The 19802-nt window shown below is 42.3% G+C and overlaps 1 protein-coding gene across 1 annotated transcript in view; it reads left to right on the top strand.

The window, feature by feature from the left end:
• ROR1 (receptor tyrosine kinase like orphan receptor 1) overlaps positions 1–19802 on the top strand; it is a 463207-nt gene that overhangs the window by 250713 nt on the left and 192692 nt on the right. Inside the window, exon 2 of the mRNA XM_006049061.4 lies at positions 11806–11877. Within this exon, the coding sequence (XP_006049123.1) occupies positions 11806–11877 (72 nt within the window). The remainder of the gene's footprint in view (positions 1–11805; positions 11878–19802) is intronic.

Below are 19802 nucleotides of genomic sequence, written 5' to 3'. Positions count from 1 at the left end.
CATTTGAACTCCTCATTGGGGAAGATTAAGGTTTGAGCCATCTGGAAGTTTCTCTTATAACTTTGTACTAGCCCCAGGAAGAACCTGCCTTCCTAGTGATTAGTTGAGATGTTTCCTTTTTTCTTTACAGAAAGCAAACAAACAAACAAACCTAGAAGCCCTTGGATTTTGACATCACTATTTGTTTCCTTCTTGAAGAAAGCTGCTTCTTGACAACTGAGAGTGAACATTGTTGATTTATGTGCCGGTCCCTTAGTGTACTGTAATATTTCTAATATGCAGGCCTCCTCTCAGACTGTAATAGTCTTTCACAAATTCTGACCTTTTCAGGTTTCTGTCCCCAACCTGGAGGTTGTACTATTCCTCACTGCTGCCTTGGAACCCTCTGATGACCCCTATCGTACCTCTCATCACAGATTTATGTTTAGAGCTAAGTCAAACTTATTTAACACATTTTCTAACTTGTTTGCTTATTATTGCCTCTTGCATGCAACCCCTTTGTTCTAAATCCAATTTTCCTCTTCAGTTCAGTTCAGTTCAGTCATGTCCAACTCTTTGTGACCCCATGAATTGCAGCATGCCAGGCCTCCCTGTCCATCACCAACTCGTGGAGTTCACTCAAATTCACGTCCATCCAGTTGGTGATGCCATCCAGCCATCTCATCCTCTGTCGTCCCCTTCTCCTCCTGCCCCCAATCCCTCCCAGCATCAGAGTCTTTTCCAATGAGTCAACTCTTCTCATGAGGTGGCCAAAGTACTGGAGTTTCAGCTTTAGCATCATTCCTTCCAAAGAACACCCAGGACCGATCTCCTTCAGAATGGACTGGTTGGATCTCCCTGCAGTCCAAGGGGCTCTCAAGAGTCTTCTCCAACACCACAGTTCAAAAGCATCAATTCTTCGGCGCTCAGCCTTCTTCACAGTCCAACTCTCACATCCATACATGACTACTGGAAAAACCATAGCCTTGACTAGATGGACCTTTGTTGGCAAAGTAATGTCTCTGCTTTGAATATGCTATCTAGGTTGGTCATAACTTTCCCTCCAAGGAGTAAGCATCTTTTAATTTCATGGCTGCAGTCACCATCTGCAGTGATTTTGGAGCCCCCAAAAATAAAGTCAGCCACTGTTTCCACTGTTTCCCCATCTATTTCCCATGAAGTGATGGGACCAGATGCCATGATCTTCATTTTCTGAATGTTGAGCTTTAAGCCAACTTTTTCACTCTCCTCTTTCACTTTCATCAAGAGGCTTTTTAGTTCCTTTTCACTTTCTGCTATAAGGGTGGTGTCATCTGCATATCTGAGGTTATTGATATTTCTTCCAGCTCTTACTAAAATGCAAAAAAAATAGCACAAAAGGCTACAAGTGTGTTTGAAACAGTTTTATTTTTAACAGGAAGAAAATGGCAACAACTAAATGTCCAAGGTGAACGGTTACAGTGTGGTAGTATACCTGAGCTGTGGAATACTACTCAGCAGTATAAAAAGGATACTCCACTGATACACACAAGAAACTGGGTGGCTCTCAAGGCCTTGTGTGAGTCTGTTTATATCACATTCTTGAAACAAAGGAATTATAGAGATGGAGACCAGATTAGTGGTTGCCAGGGATTAGAAATGGTTAGGAGTGAGGGAGGGGGGTGACTCTTAAAGGGGTAGCACGAGGGAGATCTTTGCAGTAATGACATAGCTCTTCATCTTGATTGCAGTGATAGCTATACAAGTCTGTAGTTGTAATGAACTTACACAGCACTGTACACATACATTGTAACAATGTCAAATTCCAGGTTTTTTAATTTATTTTTTAAATGTTTAGTTATTTTTCTTATTTGGCCATGCTGGGTCTTAGTTGTGTCACACAGGATCTTTGATCTTCATTGCGGCATGCATGACCTTTTGAGTTGTGGCATGCAGAATCTTTTTTTTCCAGTTTCGTCATCTGTGATCTAGTTCCCTGACTAGGGATTGAACCCAGGCCCTGTGAAGAGTCTTAACCACTGGATCACCAGGGAAGTTCCAAATTCTAAGTTTTGAAAACATGAATACATAAAACGTGGTTCACTGGAGAAGGGAACAGCAAACCACTTCAGTATTCTAGCCTTTAGAACCCGTGAACAGTATGAAAAGGCAAAAAGATAGGACATTGAAAGATGAACTCCCCAGTTTGGTAGGTGCCCAATATGCTACGGGAGATCAGTGGAGAAATAACACCGAAAGAATGAAGAGAAGAAGCCAAAGAAAAAACAACACCCAGTTGTGGATGTAACTGGTGATGGAGGTAAAGTCTGATGCTGTAGAGAGCAATATTGCTTAGGAACCTGGAATGTTAGGTCCATGAATCAAGGCAAATTGGAAGTGGTCAAACAGGAGATTGCAAGAGTGAATGTCAACATTTTAGGAATCAGCAAACTAAAATGGACTGGAATGGGTGAATTTAACTCAGAGGATCATTATATCTACTACTGTGGGCAGGAATCCCTTAGAAGAAATGGAGTAACCATCACAGTCAACAAGAGAGTCTGAAATGCAGTACTTGGATGCAATCTCAAAAACGACAGAATGATCTCTGTTCGTTTCCAAGGCAAACCATTCATTTCACAGCAATCCAAGTTTATGATGCTGCCCAGTAATGCTGAAGAGGCTGAAGTTGAATGGTTCTAAGAAGACCTACAGGACCTTCTAGAACTAATACCCAAAAGAGATGTCCTTTTCATTATAGGAGACTGGAATGCAAAAGTAGGAAGTTGAGATACCTGGATTAACAGGCAAATTTGGCCTTGGAGTACAAAATGAAGCAGGGCAAAGGCTAACAGAGTTTTGCCAAGAGAATGCACTGGTCATGGCAAACACCCTCTTCCAACAACACAAGAGAAGACTCTACACATGGACATCACCAGATGGTCAATACAGAAATCAGACTGATTATATTCTTTGCAGCCAAAGATAGAAAAGCTCTATACAGTCAGCAAAAACAAGACCAGGAGCTGACTGTGGCTCAGATTATGAACTCCTTATTGCCAAATTCAGACTGAAATTGAAGAAAATAGGGAAAACCACTAGACCATTCAGGTATAACCTAAATCAAATCCCTTATGATTATACAGTAGAAATGACAAATATATTCAAGGGATTACATCTGATAGAGTGCCTGAAGAACTATGAACAGAGGTTTGTGACATTGTACAGGAGGCAGCAATCAAGACCATCCCCAAGAAAAAGAAATGAAGAGGGACAAAATGGCTGTCCAAGGAGGACTTACAAATAGCTGAAAAAAGATGTGAAAGGTAAAGGAGAAAAGGAAAGATATACCTATCTGAATGCAGAGTTCCAAAGAATAGCAAGGAGAGATAAGAAAGCCTTCCTCAGTGATCAATGCAAAGAAATGGAGGAAAACAATAGAATGGAAAAGACTAGTGATCTCTTCAAGAAAATTAGAGATACCAAGGGAACATTTCATGCAAAGATGGGCTCAATAAAGGACAGAAATGGTATGGACCTAAGAGAAGCAGAAGATATTAAGAAGAGGTGGCAAGAATACACAGAAGAACTGTACAAAAAAGATCTTCATGACCCAGATAATCACTATGTTGTGGTCATTCACCTAGAGCCAGACATCCTGGAATGTGAAGTCAAATGGGCCTTAGGAAGCATCACTATGAACAAAGTTAGTGGAGGTGATGGAATTCCAGTTGAACTATTTCAAATCCTAAAAGACGATGCTGTGAAAGTGCTACACTCAATATGCCAGGAAATTTGGAAAACTCAGCAGTGGCCACAGGACTGGAAAAGGTCAGTTTTCATTCCAATCCCAAAGAAAGGCAATGCCAAAGAATGTTCTAACTACCACACAATTGCACTCATCTCCCACGCAGGCAAAGTAATGCTCAAAATTCTCCAAGCCAGGCTTCAAAAGTATGTGAACCATGAACTTCCAGATGTTCAAACTGAATTTAGAAAAGGCAGAGGAACCAGAGATCAAATTGCCAACATCCACTGAATCATCAAAAAAGAAGAGAGTTCCAGAGAAACATCTACTTCTGCTTTATTGACTATACCAAATCCTTTGACTGTGTAGATCACAACAAACTGTGGGAAACTCTTCAAGAGATGGGAATACCAGACCACCTTACCTGCCTCCTGAGAAATCTGTATTCAGGTCAAGAAGCAACAGTTAGAACTGGACATGGAGCGACAGACTGGGTCCAAATAGGGAAAGCAGTACATCAAGGCTGTATATTGTCACCCTGCTTATTTAACTTATATGCAGAGTACATCATGAGAAACGCTGAGCTGGATGAAGCACAAGCTGGAATCAAGATGGCAGGGAGAAATATCAGTAACCTCAGATATGCAGATAACACCACCCTTATGGCAGAAAATGAAGAAGAACTAAAGACCCTCTTGATAAAATTGAAAGGGGAGAGTGAAAACGTTGGCTTAAAACTAAACATTCAGAAAACTAAGATCATGGCCTCCAGTCCCATCACTTCATGGTAAATGGATGGGGAAACAATGGAAACAGTGACAGACTTTATCTTTCGGGGCTCCAAAATCACTGAGGATGGTGACTGCAGCCGTGAAATTAAAAGACGCTTGCTCCTTGGAAGAAAAGTTATGACCAACCTAGACAGCATATTAAAAAGCATAGATATTACTTTGCCAACAAAGGTCCATCTAGTCAAGGCTGTGGTTTCCCCAGTTGTCATGTAAGGATGTGAGAGTAGAACTATAAAGAAAGCTGAGCACCAAAGAATTTATGCTGTTGAATTGTGCTGTTGGAGAAGACTCTTGAGAGTCCCTTTGACTGCAAGGAGATCCAACCAGTCCATCCTAAAGGAAATCAGTCCTTAATATTCATTGGAAGGACTGATGCTGAAACTGAAACTCCAATCCTTTAGACACCTGATGTGAAGAACTGGCTCATTGGAAAAGACCCTGATGCTGGGAAAGATTGAAGGCAGGAGGAGAAGGTTATGACAGAGGATGAGATGATTGGATGGTATCACTGACTCAATGGACATGTATTTGAGTAAGCTCCGGGAGTTGGTGATGGACAGGGAAGCCTGGCATGCTGCAGTCCATGGGGTCACAGAGTTAGACATGACTGAGTGACTAAACAGAACTGAACTGAACAGAATACATAAGTTTAATTGGAGAGAAACTGGGTGAAAGGTACATGTGACCTCTTTGGTCTTTACACACCCATTTGATTTCTTGTGGGGACATTTTTCCCTATCCTAGCCAAGTCCCAGGTGGACTCAAGTGCCCTAGCAACTTCTCTGGCTATTGGTAGAAGTATTTCAAGCCCCTCCCTCAGAGTGGGGAGATCTCCCAGGCTCTCATAAAGGCTTTAGGCAAGAACACAGATCTCCCTCTGGCCACAGGTTGGACAATGAGTATTGCTAATGCAGCCCCTAGCCTGAGGGACCTGTGTTTATAGGTATCTTCTCCATCAGCTTCTACTGAACTGTTTTCTTCTTTTTTGACACCTGAGAATGTCCCTTCCTTTCAGTTATCAGCTGTACATTATATTTTTTCTTGTGGTATTTTACTCAGTACTCTTCAGTTTTTAGTTGTACTGGGGGTGTGGGTAATGACTTGTGGGAAGAGGAGTCCCTATCTGTCCATTTCTGTGGTAAAGAACATGCCTGCCAGTTCAGGAGATGTAAGAGGTACAGGTTCGATCCCTGGGTCAGTAGGATCCCCAGAGAAGGAAATGGCCACCCACTCCAGTATTCTTGCCTGGAGAATCCCATAGAAAGATGAGCCTGGTGGGCTACAGTCCATGTGGTCATGAAGAGTCGGACATGACTGAAATGACTTAGCATACAGCACTTCCCTCCCAATAGACTGTAAGTTTGAAAAATGCTATGGACCAGGTCAAGCTTTTAAATTCCGGTTCTTATACCTAGAAAGTGTTACTTGTATTGAATGAATGGATGAATGAGTGAATGAATCTCTAGAGTTCCATGGAAGAGACCCCAACTATGGTAGTTTTTAAGTAAGGTAATTTTAAAAAATATGTGAATTCATTTTGAAGAAGATGTGTATCATTATGGTGCTTTGTGTAACATAATTCCTTTAAATACAAGAACTACATATGATCCATAGTATTAATTCAACAGATTTAAAGAAGGAAATAATATTTCCAAAGGAAAAAAGGCATTTAAGTGTGACTCAGAAAGTATCTTCTCTCTTCCCTCTGTGTCTCTCACCACCTTGGGGGGTTTTAGAATTAGGCAGCCAAGCATTGATGGGGAGGAGTGTGGCCTCTGGTACTGCTTGTCAAACTAAGTTCTAATGAACTTAGAGTTCACAGTGGTCCTCTGGAGCAGAAGAAGGCTTAAGCTAGAGAGCAAGCGGTTATGTCTTTTGGCATTACCTGCCCCCTGTTTTGGCATAATTGGAGACGCTAGCTCTGCCGTCAGACTTCCTGGGTTTGACCACAATTCCCACCCCTCCCCAGCACCCTGAGTAGACAGGTGCCCTGATTTTCTACCTCAGGCTTTCCAATCTTGGAATGAAGTTCATAACGGTGCCTACCTTATGGAATTGTTGAGAAGATCTCTTGAATGTCAGCTTCTCAGACAGAGAGGACAGTGGACAACTGTCCTGGACAACTTTTTTTTGTTTTTGAAATTCTCTATGTATAAAAATATGAATAATACTACAGAATTTGGTATATTTTAAATTTCTCTTCAACAGATTAATGACTGCCACACGAGCCATAATTGTGCCGTTTACGAGGTTTTTATAGATTTTATTAAAAATGTGTAGATGGTATCGATGGGTATTGGAACAGTTTAAGGCTGCAGGATTGTGCCTTCTTTCTTTGTGACTGTACTGGTAACTTGTTTTGAAGATTGCATTAGACATCCAAATTTAAGGTCACTGAGGATTAGGTCATTGTAGACACTGAGCATAGTAGCTCTCCACCCCTGCGTATCTCACACTGGGTGAGGGAGACTCTGACTTTCCTCTCCCAGATGGAGGGGCCCCTCGTGCAGGACCCTAGATGCGGGATGATTGTGAACTGAGGGCTGGAGTAATGTTCAGGCTGACTAACCCCCGGAGCTGTTGGGGGATGTGGCCTGCCTGCCCTTCTGAGGAGAGCAGATTGTGACTTTCCTTTGGTGAAGCTGACACACCTGGCTGTGGGCTTCTCCACTGAGGCGCTGGTGGGAGGAAGCAATCAAGGCCAAGAATGTTGTGTGTAAACTGGCACTTCATACCAGAGAGTTTGAGGTCTCCTTCCCACCTTTTTCCCCCAAATGATCACAAACAGAAGCCTTCTTTTACCGCTGAAGACAGCGTGCCCCTTTTGTGTGACCGACGCTGGCTGTTTGGAAATTCCCTGTGCATCTCTCTAAACTCAGTTTTTAAGGAGACTTATCATTCTTACAGGCACAGTCAAGGGAAGATGGAGAGCAATGAGAAGGCAGTATGCATTTATTTCTGTTTTTAAAATTTATTTTATTGAAGCATGCATTTATTCCCAAGCCATTTCTAAGGCTGTATCTGTCTTAGAACTGTGATTTTGGCCAAGTCTCTAGACTGCTATGGGCCTAATTTGCTTCATCTGTCAGATGAGGAAGTTGTATCAGATAAGAGGATTAAAATATCTTTTGTTTAAAGCATTGGTGCCTTTTCCATACACCTGAATATGTAACGCAGAGAAATGTGCAATTGTTCCTGTTGAAGATGGAGCTATTGCCTGGGTCTCTTGTCTTTGTAACTGCAAATCCTCCAAGGTTCCCTGTAAGGATACTTCCAGAAATCCTTAGGCTTGAGTCATGACCTAGTTGAACTTGTAAGAAATTAGAATACTGAAAATAACACTGCATGACACTTCAGTTTTATATCTAAGGAGAGAAGGACCCACATATGGATTGTCACATTAAAATGTGTACCCCTTTCAAAAAGTTATAAATTTGTTAACTCTGGGCAGGGGGAAGCCCCAGAGTGGTTGGTTATTAAAGTGTGACACACAAGCAGCAAAAAACCTGCAAGAAACAAAACACATAGCTTGCTAAATAAGTCTTTGGCCTCTAAGGCCCACCCAGCTATCATATTGTAAACTCAGTGTTACTGGCCAGAAAAGGCCCTTGGATAGCCACTTGTTCCCTCACTCTTGGCCTTTGTGACCACTGGGCTGGCCACCAGTCTCGTGAGAATGCTGGTTTGTGCCTGTGTAACCTCAACTTGTCACTGGATCAGGATACAGGATGTGGCGTGGCTGGGGGCTTCTTGGAAGAGCTTGTGCATCCTGTGAACATGGGGTCGCTCCCTGCCAACTGCTGAGATGAACCAGTAATCCTTGTGGAGAGCACAGGCTTTTATCAATGAGAAGGATTCAAGGCTTATTTTTTTTTTCCTTTGCTCCAAATAACACTCCCACTGTTCAGGCTTAAATACCAAAACCTTATGGTTTGCAGAATCAGTGCCAAAAAGTCACTCATCAGTGAAACTGCAAAGATAATAGCTCCTATTGATCAACTCTGGAGAAGAATGGCTTGCCCTCCTGCAGAGGTCAGGAAAGATAAGGGATGGAGTTTTCTCAAACATGCTGGATTTGCCTAAATTGGATAAAACCACATAAAAACACTTATGTTCTAAGAGAACTGGTGACTGATTCAGGAAAACCTCACAAAATGAAAAGATCATCTTGGATTAGCAAGGCATGCAAAATAGAGTCTTTCTTAAAGTACAGCAAATGTGTTATTTCAAACTGAGACAGTGACCCAGCCACTAAACTGGAGTATATCCATGCAGAGTATGTTCATCTGCCTTTCTAGACAGAGGGAAAGGCACAAAAGATCTTAAATATCCACTCTATGCTGGACACCCTCTTGGGTTCAGGACCCTTTTGGTTGATAATCTACTCTAGTCCTTACCACATTTCCTATGAGATGGCTTGTATTGTCCCCATTTTCCAGATGAGGAAATAGTGGTCAAAAGATGTTAAGTAACTTGGTCCTGATCACAACATTAATAAGTGGCAGAAATTAGCATTTTAATGTAGGTGTGCATTTGCATTAAAAATTCTACTGTCTCCTCGTTGGCATGGACAAATTTGCTATTATCACAGTGATGTTACGCAAAGAGAGGCTGCTAGTCTGGTATTAAATATCTCATCCTTTTGCCACAGTAAAGAGAGTAAGAGAGGAACTGAATCCATCACTGGAGGTCCCGTAGGGTCAAGACTGGTGGTCACTTCTCTCTAAGGCTGCTGCTGACCTTGGAATCGAGGCTGCTTAAATCAAGATGTGCTCAATTTTTCTCACTTAAGATTCAGTCTTCTTTTCAGGAGGTGAGGGGGAAGCTTATTAAACATCATTTTTGTGAGGGACAATTACTAACATTAAACTTTTCACATTAAATAATCCAGCCTTACTTTAAAAAAAAAAAACTAGCCTAAGAAGATAAATTTGTCAGGGAGAATATTCATATTTAAAACTATTTTATCTGTTTTTATTATCATTTTATCTGAAGAGCTGAACATGTGGTTATCTCAAGGAATAGATCTTGAAGCTGAGGACAAAATTCCTCAGAATCATCACAATCAATTAATGAGGTTATGAATTGAAATTATCTTTTCTGTAGCGCAAGAACTGAGTGGTAATTAGTGTCCAGGGACACGTGGGGGAACAGTTTTACTGTTAGCAGTGCCAAGAATCTATTCATTTGTCATCAGTCTCAAATTATATTCAATCAGCAATTCAAATTCAGGCTAGAAAAACCAAATGACATATAGCTAACTTTCTATAAAATTAATACTGTAAAATGAAACCTATGTTTCTGGCAATTTAGCTGTGAGCAGCAGTAAGATGAAGCTATGAAAATATTGAATGTAAATGCTGTCAAGATCTGTCTTAATCCCACCACTTCCCCACCCTTTGCTGCTTTGCCTGAGTGGCCGCCGTGGCTGCCATGCTTCTATTCCCAAGCTCCCTGAAGTCTGGGTACTGGAGTGCTTGATGAGCCTTTTTATAAGAGGAACCACAATAGTCCAAAATACTGCAAACAAGGGGCCTTTATTCAAAGAGCCAAAGTGGGTGGCAGCAGCAGGGGGCTCAGAGTGGAGTTGTGGTTGGAGTCACACGTGGAGGGCTCTAGAATGTAGACAATTAGCACTTCCTGGTAAAATCACCTGCATGAAACACCCATTTCTAGGACAAGTGGTTGATAACAGGAGCACTGCCTTCCCCTGTGGTTTTCTGTTACGCAGTTTTCTTACTTGGGCAAATTTTCCTTTTTGGCTTCATATTTTGGAATTCTGTTTGCTGTGAGATCCCAGCCATACTGCCCATCTGACTTCGGTTCCCCTGAAAAGAATGCATGCTGTTGTTGGCTCAGGATGTGGGAGGTGACCGGGGCCTTTTGGGGTGGGTAGGTTTTGTGTGACTTGTCTACTTTCTTTCCCACCTGTTTTCTTTCCCACCTGGACAGGGGAAGAAGAAAGCCAAGAAGGTGTGTACAAACCAAACAACCCCTTTGTCTCTGCTGTGCACGGCAGGTTGATTAGAGACTCAGTAGACAAGCTAGAAGTGGCCTCTGCAAGGTCTCCGTGGGTAAACATCCTGTCCTTGGCAAAGCTCACTGATGACGGCATGCGGCCTCTATGGCCATGTGGCAGATGGCCTCCATCAGCAAATAAGGAAATGTAGAAGTGTGCTTATCTTGGTGAAAGGGTAAAGCCAGAGAGAAGTAAGGTGAAGAACAAGTCAGGTTTCAGACTTGACAACTGGGCAGCCTGTGCTGCCAGGAGGTGTGTGGCTGGTAGAGCCAGCCAGACCTAGGTCTACATACTAGTTCTTCCTCTGCCTTGCAATCTAACACAGATCCATTTTCAGCGGCCACCTAAAAGAACCACGTTGAAAGGCTGTAAGGCAGATCCCAGGTTTATAGGCAAAAGGATCCATAATTGATCAATGATATCTGAGGAAAGGGGATGTGATAGCATGGGTGCCGTAGATCTAATGACCCAGTCTCTGGGCTCTCTGAGATCCTGCCTAGCACAAAAGCTCTGTAATACGTGTGTGTGTGTGTGTGTGTACATGGCCTAAGGGGAGATTAATGCAATCCTATTAAAATGTGCTAGTAGGATGTGTCATGGGTTAAATATTCAAAAATAAAAGCATTGTTTGTGTACTACAGGATATCATAAAGAGTTTTAAAATTTTCATAGTGTATCATGTCCTTAATATTTTGGATTTGCATGTTTGCTTTGATTTATGGTGGTCTTTAAAGTTATCTTTGAATTTTGGTTACCACAAATTACTCTCCATATTCAAATCCTTAGCTTCCATTTGTCTTGACTGAAGGTTTCAATATAAAGAAACCAATTTGTCTATTAAGAGAAATGCTATGAATTCACAAACACAAATGAAACCAGCATCAGGAGCAATGTTGATCTCATGTTTCATGGAAAGACTGTTGACTTTATTAACGTAAGACTGGTCTTTCAACAAGAAAAGGAAGAGTTTGTATTTGATCATGTTTGGTCATTTCTGCAGGTTTGGTTTTTTGTCAATGAAATATTTGTATTTAATTTTCAAGCCTGTGTTTTAAAGGAAAAAATCCTCAAATCTGGCCTCCAGTATGTTTGTCTGGATAGCCTCTATAATACAGGCGCCTCTGCCTGGCAGGCTGAGCAGACATTTAAGTTTAATAAGCTATGGGACTGCGTGGTCTCTCTCGGAAGGCAGGGCCTTTGGAAATCTCCTGTAATGCTTCTAACAGCCCATAAGTTACTATATTTAATATTGCCCTTGTCTTTCTCCCCTCCCTTCTCTTTCTTTTCAGAAACAGAGTTGTCAGTCACTGCTGAGTTAGTGCCTACCTCATCATGGAACATTTCAAGTGAGCTCGACAAAGGTACACAGTGGGGACATGCAGGGCGGAAGGGGAGGAGGGGAGGCGTGAAACGCCAGGTTTAATCCTGGCATGGCTGTCCTTGAAATCAACTGCTTTTTAGATCACCAGGAGGAGGCAGGGGCCAAAATAAATCCCCTGTTAACTTTGTGATCAGTTAACATTTAATTACTTGGAATTCTATTATTTCTGGAGAGGTTTTTTTTTGCCTCTCTCTTTCCTTTCCCTTCTTCTTCTAAAGAGTTCCACATGGTAAAAATGCTTCAAGATGTGAAAAAGGGTAGTTTCTGACCTTCCTGACACTGCATCCAGTGGATCTTATTTAGAGGATTTGATTCTGCCTGAGCCAGGATTGATCAGAGATGTTTGTTGGGTGACCTTTTACAGTGAGTATTTGATGTGCTTGCAGGGTTCAGGGCAGAGTATCTGGAAGGTTTGTAATTGCCTGTGTGTACAGATGGCCACTTCCTGTGTGCAGCTGGAGAACAGGCTCCTGCTATGCGGCTGTTGTAGCATTAATTAAGCCCCACCATATGCTAAGCACTGGCTACTCTATAGAGATCCTATGTCCTGGAAGATAAATCAGGCCATGTTCAAACCCCCTGCAATTGGCTCATCCTACCTTTCTAGCTTATTTCTCTTTAGACTGCTCTTTTATGCATCTCCAGCCAACTTTCTGTTTCATTGTCTATATCCTGTGCTTTTCTGCTTCTGCCTTTTGTCTAAGCTGTTCTTTCCATCTGAGTTGCCCTTCCTTCCTTGCCAGTCCCCACTCTCTCCCTCTACTGGGCTTAGTCGCTCAGTCATATCCAACTCTTTGTGATCCCATAGACTGTAGCCCACCAGGCTCTTCTGTCCTTAGGGATTCTCTGGGCAAGAATACTGGATAGGGTCACCATGCCCTCCTCCAGGGATCTTCCCAACCCAGGGATCGAACCCAGGTCTCCCACATTGCAGATGGATTCTTTACCATCTGAGCCACCAGGTAATACATTACTTAAGTTTGAGCGTGTAGCCACAGTCCTATCTAATCCCTCAGCAGGAAGTAACCGTTCTGGAAGGAACCCCATGCTGCTGCTGCTGCTGCTAAGTCACGTCAGTTGTGTCCGACTCTGTGCAACCCCATAGACGGTAGCCCACCAGGCTCGCCCATCCCTGGGATTCTCCAGGCAAGAACACTGGAGCGGGTTGCCATTTCTTTCTCCAATGCATGAAAGTGAAAAGTGAAAGTGAAGTTGCTGTCCAACCCTCAGCAACCCCATGGACTGCAGGCTTCCAGGCTCCTCCATCCATGGGATTTTCCAGGCAAGAGTACTGGAACCCCATAGTCTTTTCTTATGTTCATCTCTTAGCATTTTCTGTGTTATATCATGGTGATTTACATAATTGTCTATCTTGCCCTTACACCTGGAAATTCCTTGTAGGTAGGATATCTATTTTGTTCTTTTTTTTCTTTCTCCTGTCTCTATAAAAAAATCTAGTACATACTCTCATTCATAAGAAATTCTCAATAAATATGTGTGGAATGATGAGTGAGTCTTACTATATCTAGAGTCAAATATATGGATGGGCTATATCCATATATATGTGCAAGAATACTCACATTTAACAGTCTTATCAAGTTTCTAATTTAATTCAGGTGTGATTCTAGGTTCTGGAATTATAGTGATGAAAGGAGCTCAAAAGTCACTGTCAAAAATTGCCTTTTATGATCAGTTCTCCTTTGTCTGCTCATGTATTCAATGGGAGTTGGATTTCCTCCCTAAGGAAAGAGACTGTTACTTTATAAAACAATAATAGGCAAATTTAGTTTGCTGGTTATACTTTTTAGGCATTTTAGAGTGGCAGGATGAGATGAGATGTCTTTTCACCTTAGATCAGAGGACATTTGGGGTAATTTTTATGGTCAAATTTGATGCGGACATTCTTTTTCTTTTAAAAAATATTTATTTATTTGGCTGTGTCAGGTCTTAGTTATGACACACTGGCTCCTTAGTTGTGATGAATGGGCTTAGTTGCTTCATGGCATGTGGGATTTTAGTTCCCTGACCAGGAATCAAACACACATCCCCTGCATTGCAAGGCAGATTCTTAACCATAGGATCACCAAGGAAGTCCCTGGACATTCTTTTTCTAAGTAAGAATTAAAACAGAGGTGTAAAATATGTTACACCTCTCCATCTTCAGCACCAAGCATAGTGCTTAGGCGGCAATAGATTTTCAACAAATATTTGTGGATATTTTTAATGGAAAAGAAGAAATAAGTGCACTAAATGTGCCTACTCCGTGCTAAGCACTATGCCAGGGGCTTTTGAGTATGTGAATTTACTTGGCAAGCTCTTTATGGAACCAACAGAAAAGAGTATATATCTTTGCACATTACATGTTGCTGATCAAGTTCCAGTTATGGCTCTAGAAGGACATAATGTGTGTGTGCTCAGTCGTGTCTGACTCTTTGCAACCCCATGCACAGTAGCCTGCCAGGCTCCTTGTCCATGAAAATTTCCAGGCAAGAATATTGGAGTGAGTTGCCATTTCCTGCTCCGGAGGATCTTCCTGACCCAGGAATCGAACCCACGTCTCTTGCATCTTCTGCATTGGCAGGTGGATTCTTTACCACTGAGCTACCTGGGAAGCCCCAGAAGGACATCAGTATGTGCTAAAAAGGCAACAAAGCTACCAGTAAGAACCTAGCCTTCCAGACTATGAATTTCTAGCAGACTAGCACTATAATTCAGAGAAGGCAATGGCACCCCATTCCAGTACTCTTGCCTGGAAAATCCCATGGACGGAGGAGCCTGGTAGGCTGCAGTCCATGAGGTCACTAAGAGTCAGACACGACTGAGCGGCTTCACTTTCACTTTTCACTTTCATGCGTTGGAGAAGGAAATGGCAATCCACTCCAGTGTTCTTGCCTGGAGAATCCCAGGGACAGGGGAGCCTGGTGGGCTGCCATCTATGGGGTTGCACAGAGTCAGACACGACTGAAGCAACTTAGCAGCAGCAGCAGTAGCAGCAACAGCCCTTCAAGAAAGAAGTACTATCAAGAGTAGAGAACCTACTGGTCAAAGGGTGAAACTAAGGCAGTGGCCGAACTCCTTTGATTAGTTAGCATGGCCTCCCAGAGAGCATGAATGACTTTCCAGGGCTTCTTGATGTCTTCTTTCTCTAGAAGATATTTAGTGTATGATCTCTACTTCCCATTGAGAGTGTAAGTGAAAGACGATTGATTCGTTTGTTCATTGAATGATGAAATCTGTACTGCTTCCTACTCTGATCTGGGCATAGTCTGAAGAATCAGGATCAAAAGATGAATCAGACCAAGGTTTCTGTCCATCTCAGGGCTGAGAGAGAAAGACTAGTATCTAAAGGCATAATAAAATCTTTCTAGTGGGATAGAGTTGTCAAGGGACATTCCTTCCAATCACAGAGAGATGTTAGTGTAAATATACAAGGGGGAAAAAATCCATCACCAGGCTGGTGTGCAGAAAGGAGAAATCCCCAGGTGCCTGAAATGAAGAGCAAGCAGTGATCAGTGGGAAGGAATGAAACAAAAGGTCCTGTGAAAACATGGGAAATATGTATGATTCTTAGGGGGCTAGCATTTCAGAATCCTATGGGGATGAGAGCTGAGGCAATAGGAAACAAACTCCTTACCAAGGCTGTCAATGAAGAATGAAGGGCCTTAACATGAAATAAGGGAATTTCTGCCGAAGATTGAATAGGGAAGTCTGTCAAATATGCTGGGCCGCTGGGATCACCCTCAAAAAAATTAAAACCCCAGCCTATGCTCTACATGGGTATGGGGTTGGGATACTTCTCTTATAGTGCACAAGCCACAAACCAAGAAGATAATGTAAAAACTGTGTCTGGAATTGATTAAACTATGAGATCCTGAGAAGGGCAGCCTAAAGCCAAGTCATAAAAATGTCTCAACATTTTTATGTTGCATGGGTTTACCACAAAAAACAAAATTTAAAAACTCAAAACCACAAAACAACAAAACTCCTGATGTTAAGTGTACTTTTAAATATTTTAGTGTGTAGAAGAGAGGAAAAAAGCCACCATTAGTGAGAGTCAGACAAAAGACATGGAGAAGTTCCTATCTTAGAAACTACAAGCAATAGATCAATTTGAGACAGTAAGTATGTTTAACATGTTTTCTGGTAAAAGAGGAAATAGAAACCATAGGGCAAGTACAGGGTAAGATGACCGAAAAGTAGACATTTTACATGAATTAAATAGAAATTCTGTAATTTAAAAATAGAGTTATAGAAATTAAAAATTCATAAAATGGGTTAAACAGTAGATGTACTCAGCTGTAGAGAGAAGTGGTGAACTGAAAGATAGATTCAAGATAATATGGTAGTTCAGAGATTAGAACATCACCTTAGCTATTCCCTCACCCACTTTTCCCCACAGTGCTTAGACAGACACTAAGACAACATTCCGGCCTTGGTGGACTTTGCCTTCTAGAGGGAGAAATAGACAATTATGAGTCCTTTCATTGACCCCATTGACCATGCTATCAACAATACCTCAAAACATTTAATGTGGGGTACCACATCGCCCCATATCTGTTTTGCTGCAAATCCTTACCAGGCTGTATTGACATCATCAATTCTGTGCCCATCTCTTTTAAAGTCAGGGCTCTCTTATCCTTTGGCAGCTCTTATTGCCCAACACAGTGCCTGGTGTGTAGTGGAAAACATGTGTTAAATTGTATGGGTTCCAACACCATCTGTGCCAATTTATAGTTATTATGTGTGAATTCCTACTAGGGGTGGGGTGCTTGCCAAGCATGTGAAGGCATCATTTGAATTCACAGCATCCTATGCAGTAGAACAGACAGGCATCTGAGGCTCAAGGGGGGTTAAAGAACTTGGCTGAAGGGCAAAGCTGATGAGTGGTAGTGCCAGGATTCCCACCAAGGCCTCCAGGCCAAGTCCAGGGAGCCATGCCCAAAATGGCAGCTGATTACGCTATCTCCCTTGCATTCATATTCCCTCCTCCAGTGGGACAATTGCCCTTACATGGAGAAGAAGTAAAATAAAAGTCTGTCACTTTGTATTCTCTAATGCCTTTCTGTTCATCGACCTGCTCTATTCACTTGTAATCCCAGATTGGCTTCTCAGCTCTGTTTCACCCATCAGTCCCACTCTGGTTCCCCAGCTTCATGCTGATCCTGGTTTTCTGTTAAATGAGTCCAGTCAGTGGCATTAAACAGTTACCTGTTTATCCTTTCCAACAGGAAATGAAATTTAAAAGAGACAAGGCCACCCAGGAAGAGCTGTTGAAAGCTACTATTGATGGGGCACAGGGGTAATTTCTGAAACAAATGCTTCAGAACCAAGTGCCTCCTAAAATAAATCGATCTACAGGGGCCTAACCTCAGCTTCCCCATGGGGGTTTTGGGGTGGGGCGTGAGGAGGGCCTCTTTCCCCTCTTCCATTTTCAGTCACGTGAGGTCTCAGAGGTTCTCTATAGAAAGCCAAATGTTTCTTTTGGAGAAAGCACTGGAAATTGCACCCGTAGGTAACAGAAAGGGAGGGAGCCTCAGCTTAAAAAAAAATACTGAGGCCTGATTCCAACTGCCAATAGTTCTCTGTGCTGACAGACTAGATTTGGGGGTATTTTGTCCTGCTTTGCTTTTTTAAGAGCTGGCTTTCTCTACCAGCTCGGAGCTTTACACATGGCAGGGAGGCATACAGCAAAGTTCTTACAAGCATGAACTCTGGAGTTCCTATGACTCTGAGCTTCCTTTTGCTCACCTGTGGAGCAGAGGCCTTGGTCTCTACCAGCTGAGATTGTTTTCCTGGCCAACTAACACATCTGTGGGTCACTCTTGGGTTGTGCCCTAGGATACCTGCTTGCGTGGTTGCAGTAGACAGATACATGCTGGCCTCAGCCCCTTAGCTCACTGTCAAGGGCTGTGGCCTTGACTCAGGGAATGGTTGCTTCCTCTTGTCCCCGCTGTTACTAGATTTGTCCTTGGTACATAAAGAGTCTATTTAAATGACATTGGAGCTTGGTTCACAGCTAGACCTCCCGGGGCAATTGAGTCCTTTCTTTGTCTTCTAATTATATGTTTCTGGAGCAGGGGCAGTGGGTGAAGGGGCCAGAGATGGATGAACTGGATCAGGAGCCTTGGTACTTAGCAAGCTAATGTATAGTCTTCCTAGGACTAGTAGCTTGTCAAAGGAATTTCTGGGGATATCCGTGTGGTATTCTAAACCACCCAAGTTCAACAGGCTTTAACCTTATGCATTGTCTTCTAAATATTGATAGCACTGTTTCCTTTGAAAGACTGATATCGTCCTGCCACTACAAAAGCACCTGAAGGCTATATAACCCTTATATAGAAAATGGGAGAAGTAGTCTCACTCCAAAGGTTTACATAGAGTCTAAAGCCCCACCCAGGTGGCTCAAATGGTAAAGAATCTGCTTGCAATGCAGGAGACCCGGGTTCAATCCCTGGAAAAAGGAATGGCTACCCACTCCAGTATTCTTGCCTGGAAAACTCCATGGACAGGGGAGCCTAGCGGGCTGTGGTCCATGGGGTCACACAGAGTCAGACATGACTGAAGTGACTGAGCATGCACGCATGCACCCACTCCAGTATTATTGCCTGGAGAATCCCATGGACAGAGGAGCCTGGCAGGCTACAGTCCATGGGATCACGAAGAGTTGGACAGGCCTGAGCAACTAAGCATGCACACACGCACAGTCCCACCATAGTCTCTAGAACAAATAGCTACTCATTGCAGGTAATGCTATTGCCCCCACCCCTTCTTATTCCCAAGGGGAGGGTAGTATGATCCTTTGAATGAACACTTGATAAAAAACTTAGAATCTACTCACAGCTCAAATCCACAACCAGTTCAGTGACTTGTCAATTAAGCTTTAGGCGTCAATGTTCACACCTATAAAAAGAGAGTTATCAATCCTTCTTCTATAAGGCTTCAATGCTATAGGGTCCAGTATGATAGCCACTAGCCACCTGTAGCTGTTGAGTACTTAAAATATGGCCAGTCCAGAATGAGATTAGTGTGACTATAAAACCTAAACCAGATTTCAATGGCTTATCTCATTGGAAAAAGACTTAAAATACCTTATTAATAACTTTTTAATTGACTATATAAATCAATCACTTAAACAGTTATAGAAGTCCAATCATTAAAACTATCATTTCTCATATATCAAATTTAGTGAAATACACAGGGAAACTGAGCCTGGTGCTCTGTTATGACCTAGCTATGTGGGATAGTGGAGTGGAAGGGAGGTTCAAGAGGGAGGGGATATATGTATGCTTATGACTGATTCACGTTGTTGTATGGCAGAAAACAGCACAACATTATAAAGCAATTATTCTCCAAATAAAAATAAATTTAAAAAAGAAGCAGCAGCAACTATATATGTATATATATATTTTAAATTACCTGATCTTTTTTAATGTGGCTACTAAACAATGAATAATTACACATATCACTTGCATTATAATTCTGTTCAAAGCTGCTGTTCTAGTGAACCAACAGCTAGAACCTCAGATGAATCTCCTAACCTATGTTTTCTCCTTGCAACATGAGGAAATGTTCTTATATCTATACAAGATTTAATGTTCTAGGAACTGGTTTTATTAAAAGAAATTTTTTGAAAACTGATTTTGTGTGTGTGTGCGTGTGCGTGTGTGTGTGCGTGTGCGTGTGTGCGTGTGTGTGTGTGTGTGCGCGTGTGTGTGTGTGTGTGCGCGCTGCAGTTGCTTCAGTCCTGTCTGACTCCTTGCGACCCCATGGACTGTAGCCTGCCAGGCTCTGTCCATGGATTTCTCCAAGAATACTGGAATGGGTTGCCATTTCCTCTTCCAGGGGATCTTCCAGACCTAGGGATTGAATCTGCATCTCCTACATCTCCTGTTTGGCAGACGTGTT

The sequence above is a fragment of the Bubalus bubalis genome, chromosome 6, assembly GCF_019923935.1.
Source record: "Bubalus bubalis isolate 160015118507 breed Murrah chromosome 6, NDDB_SH_1, whole genome shotgun sequence".
Lineage (NCBI taxonomy): Eukaryota > Metazoa > Chordata > Mammalia > Artiodactyla > Bovidae > Bubalus > Bubalus bubalis.
Note: the sequence above shows the minus strand (reverse complement) of the source record. Positions and strands in the feature narration are given on the sequence as shown.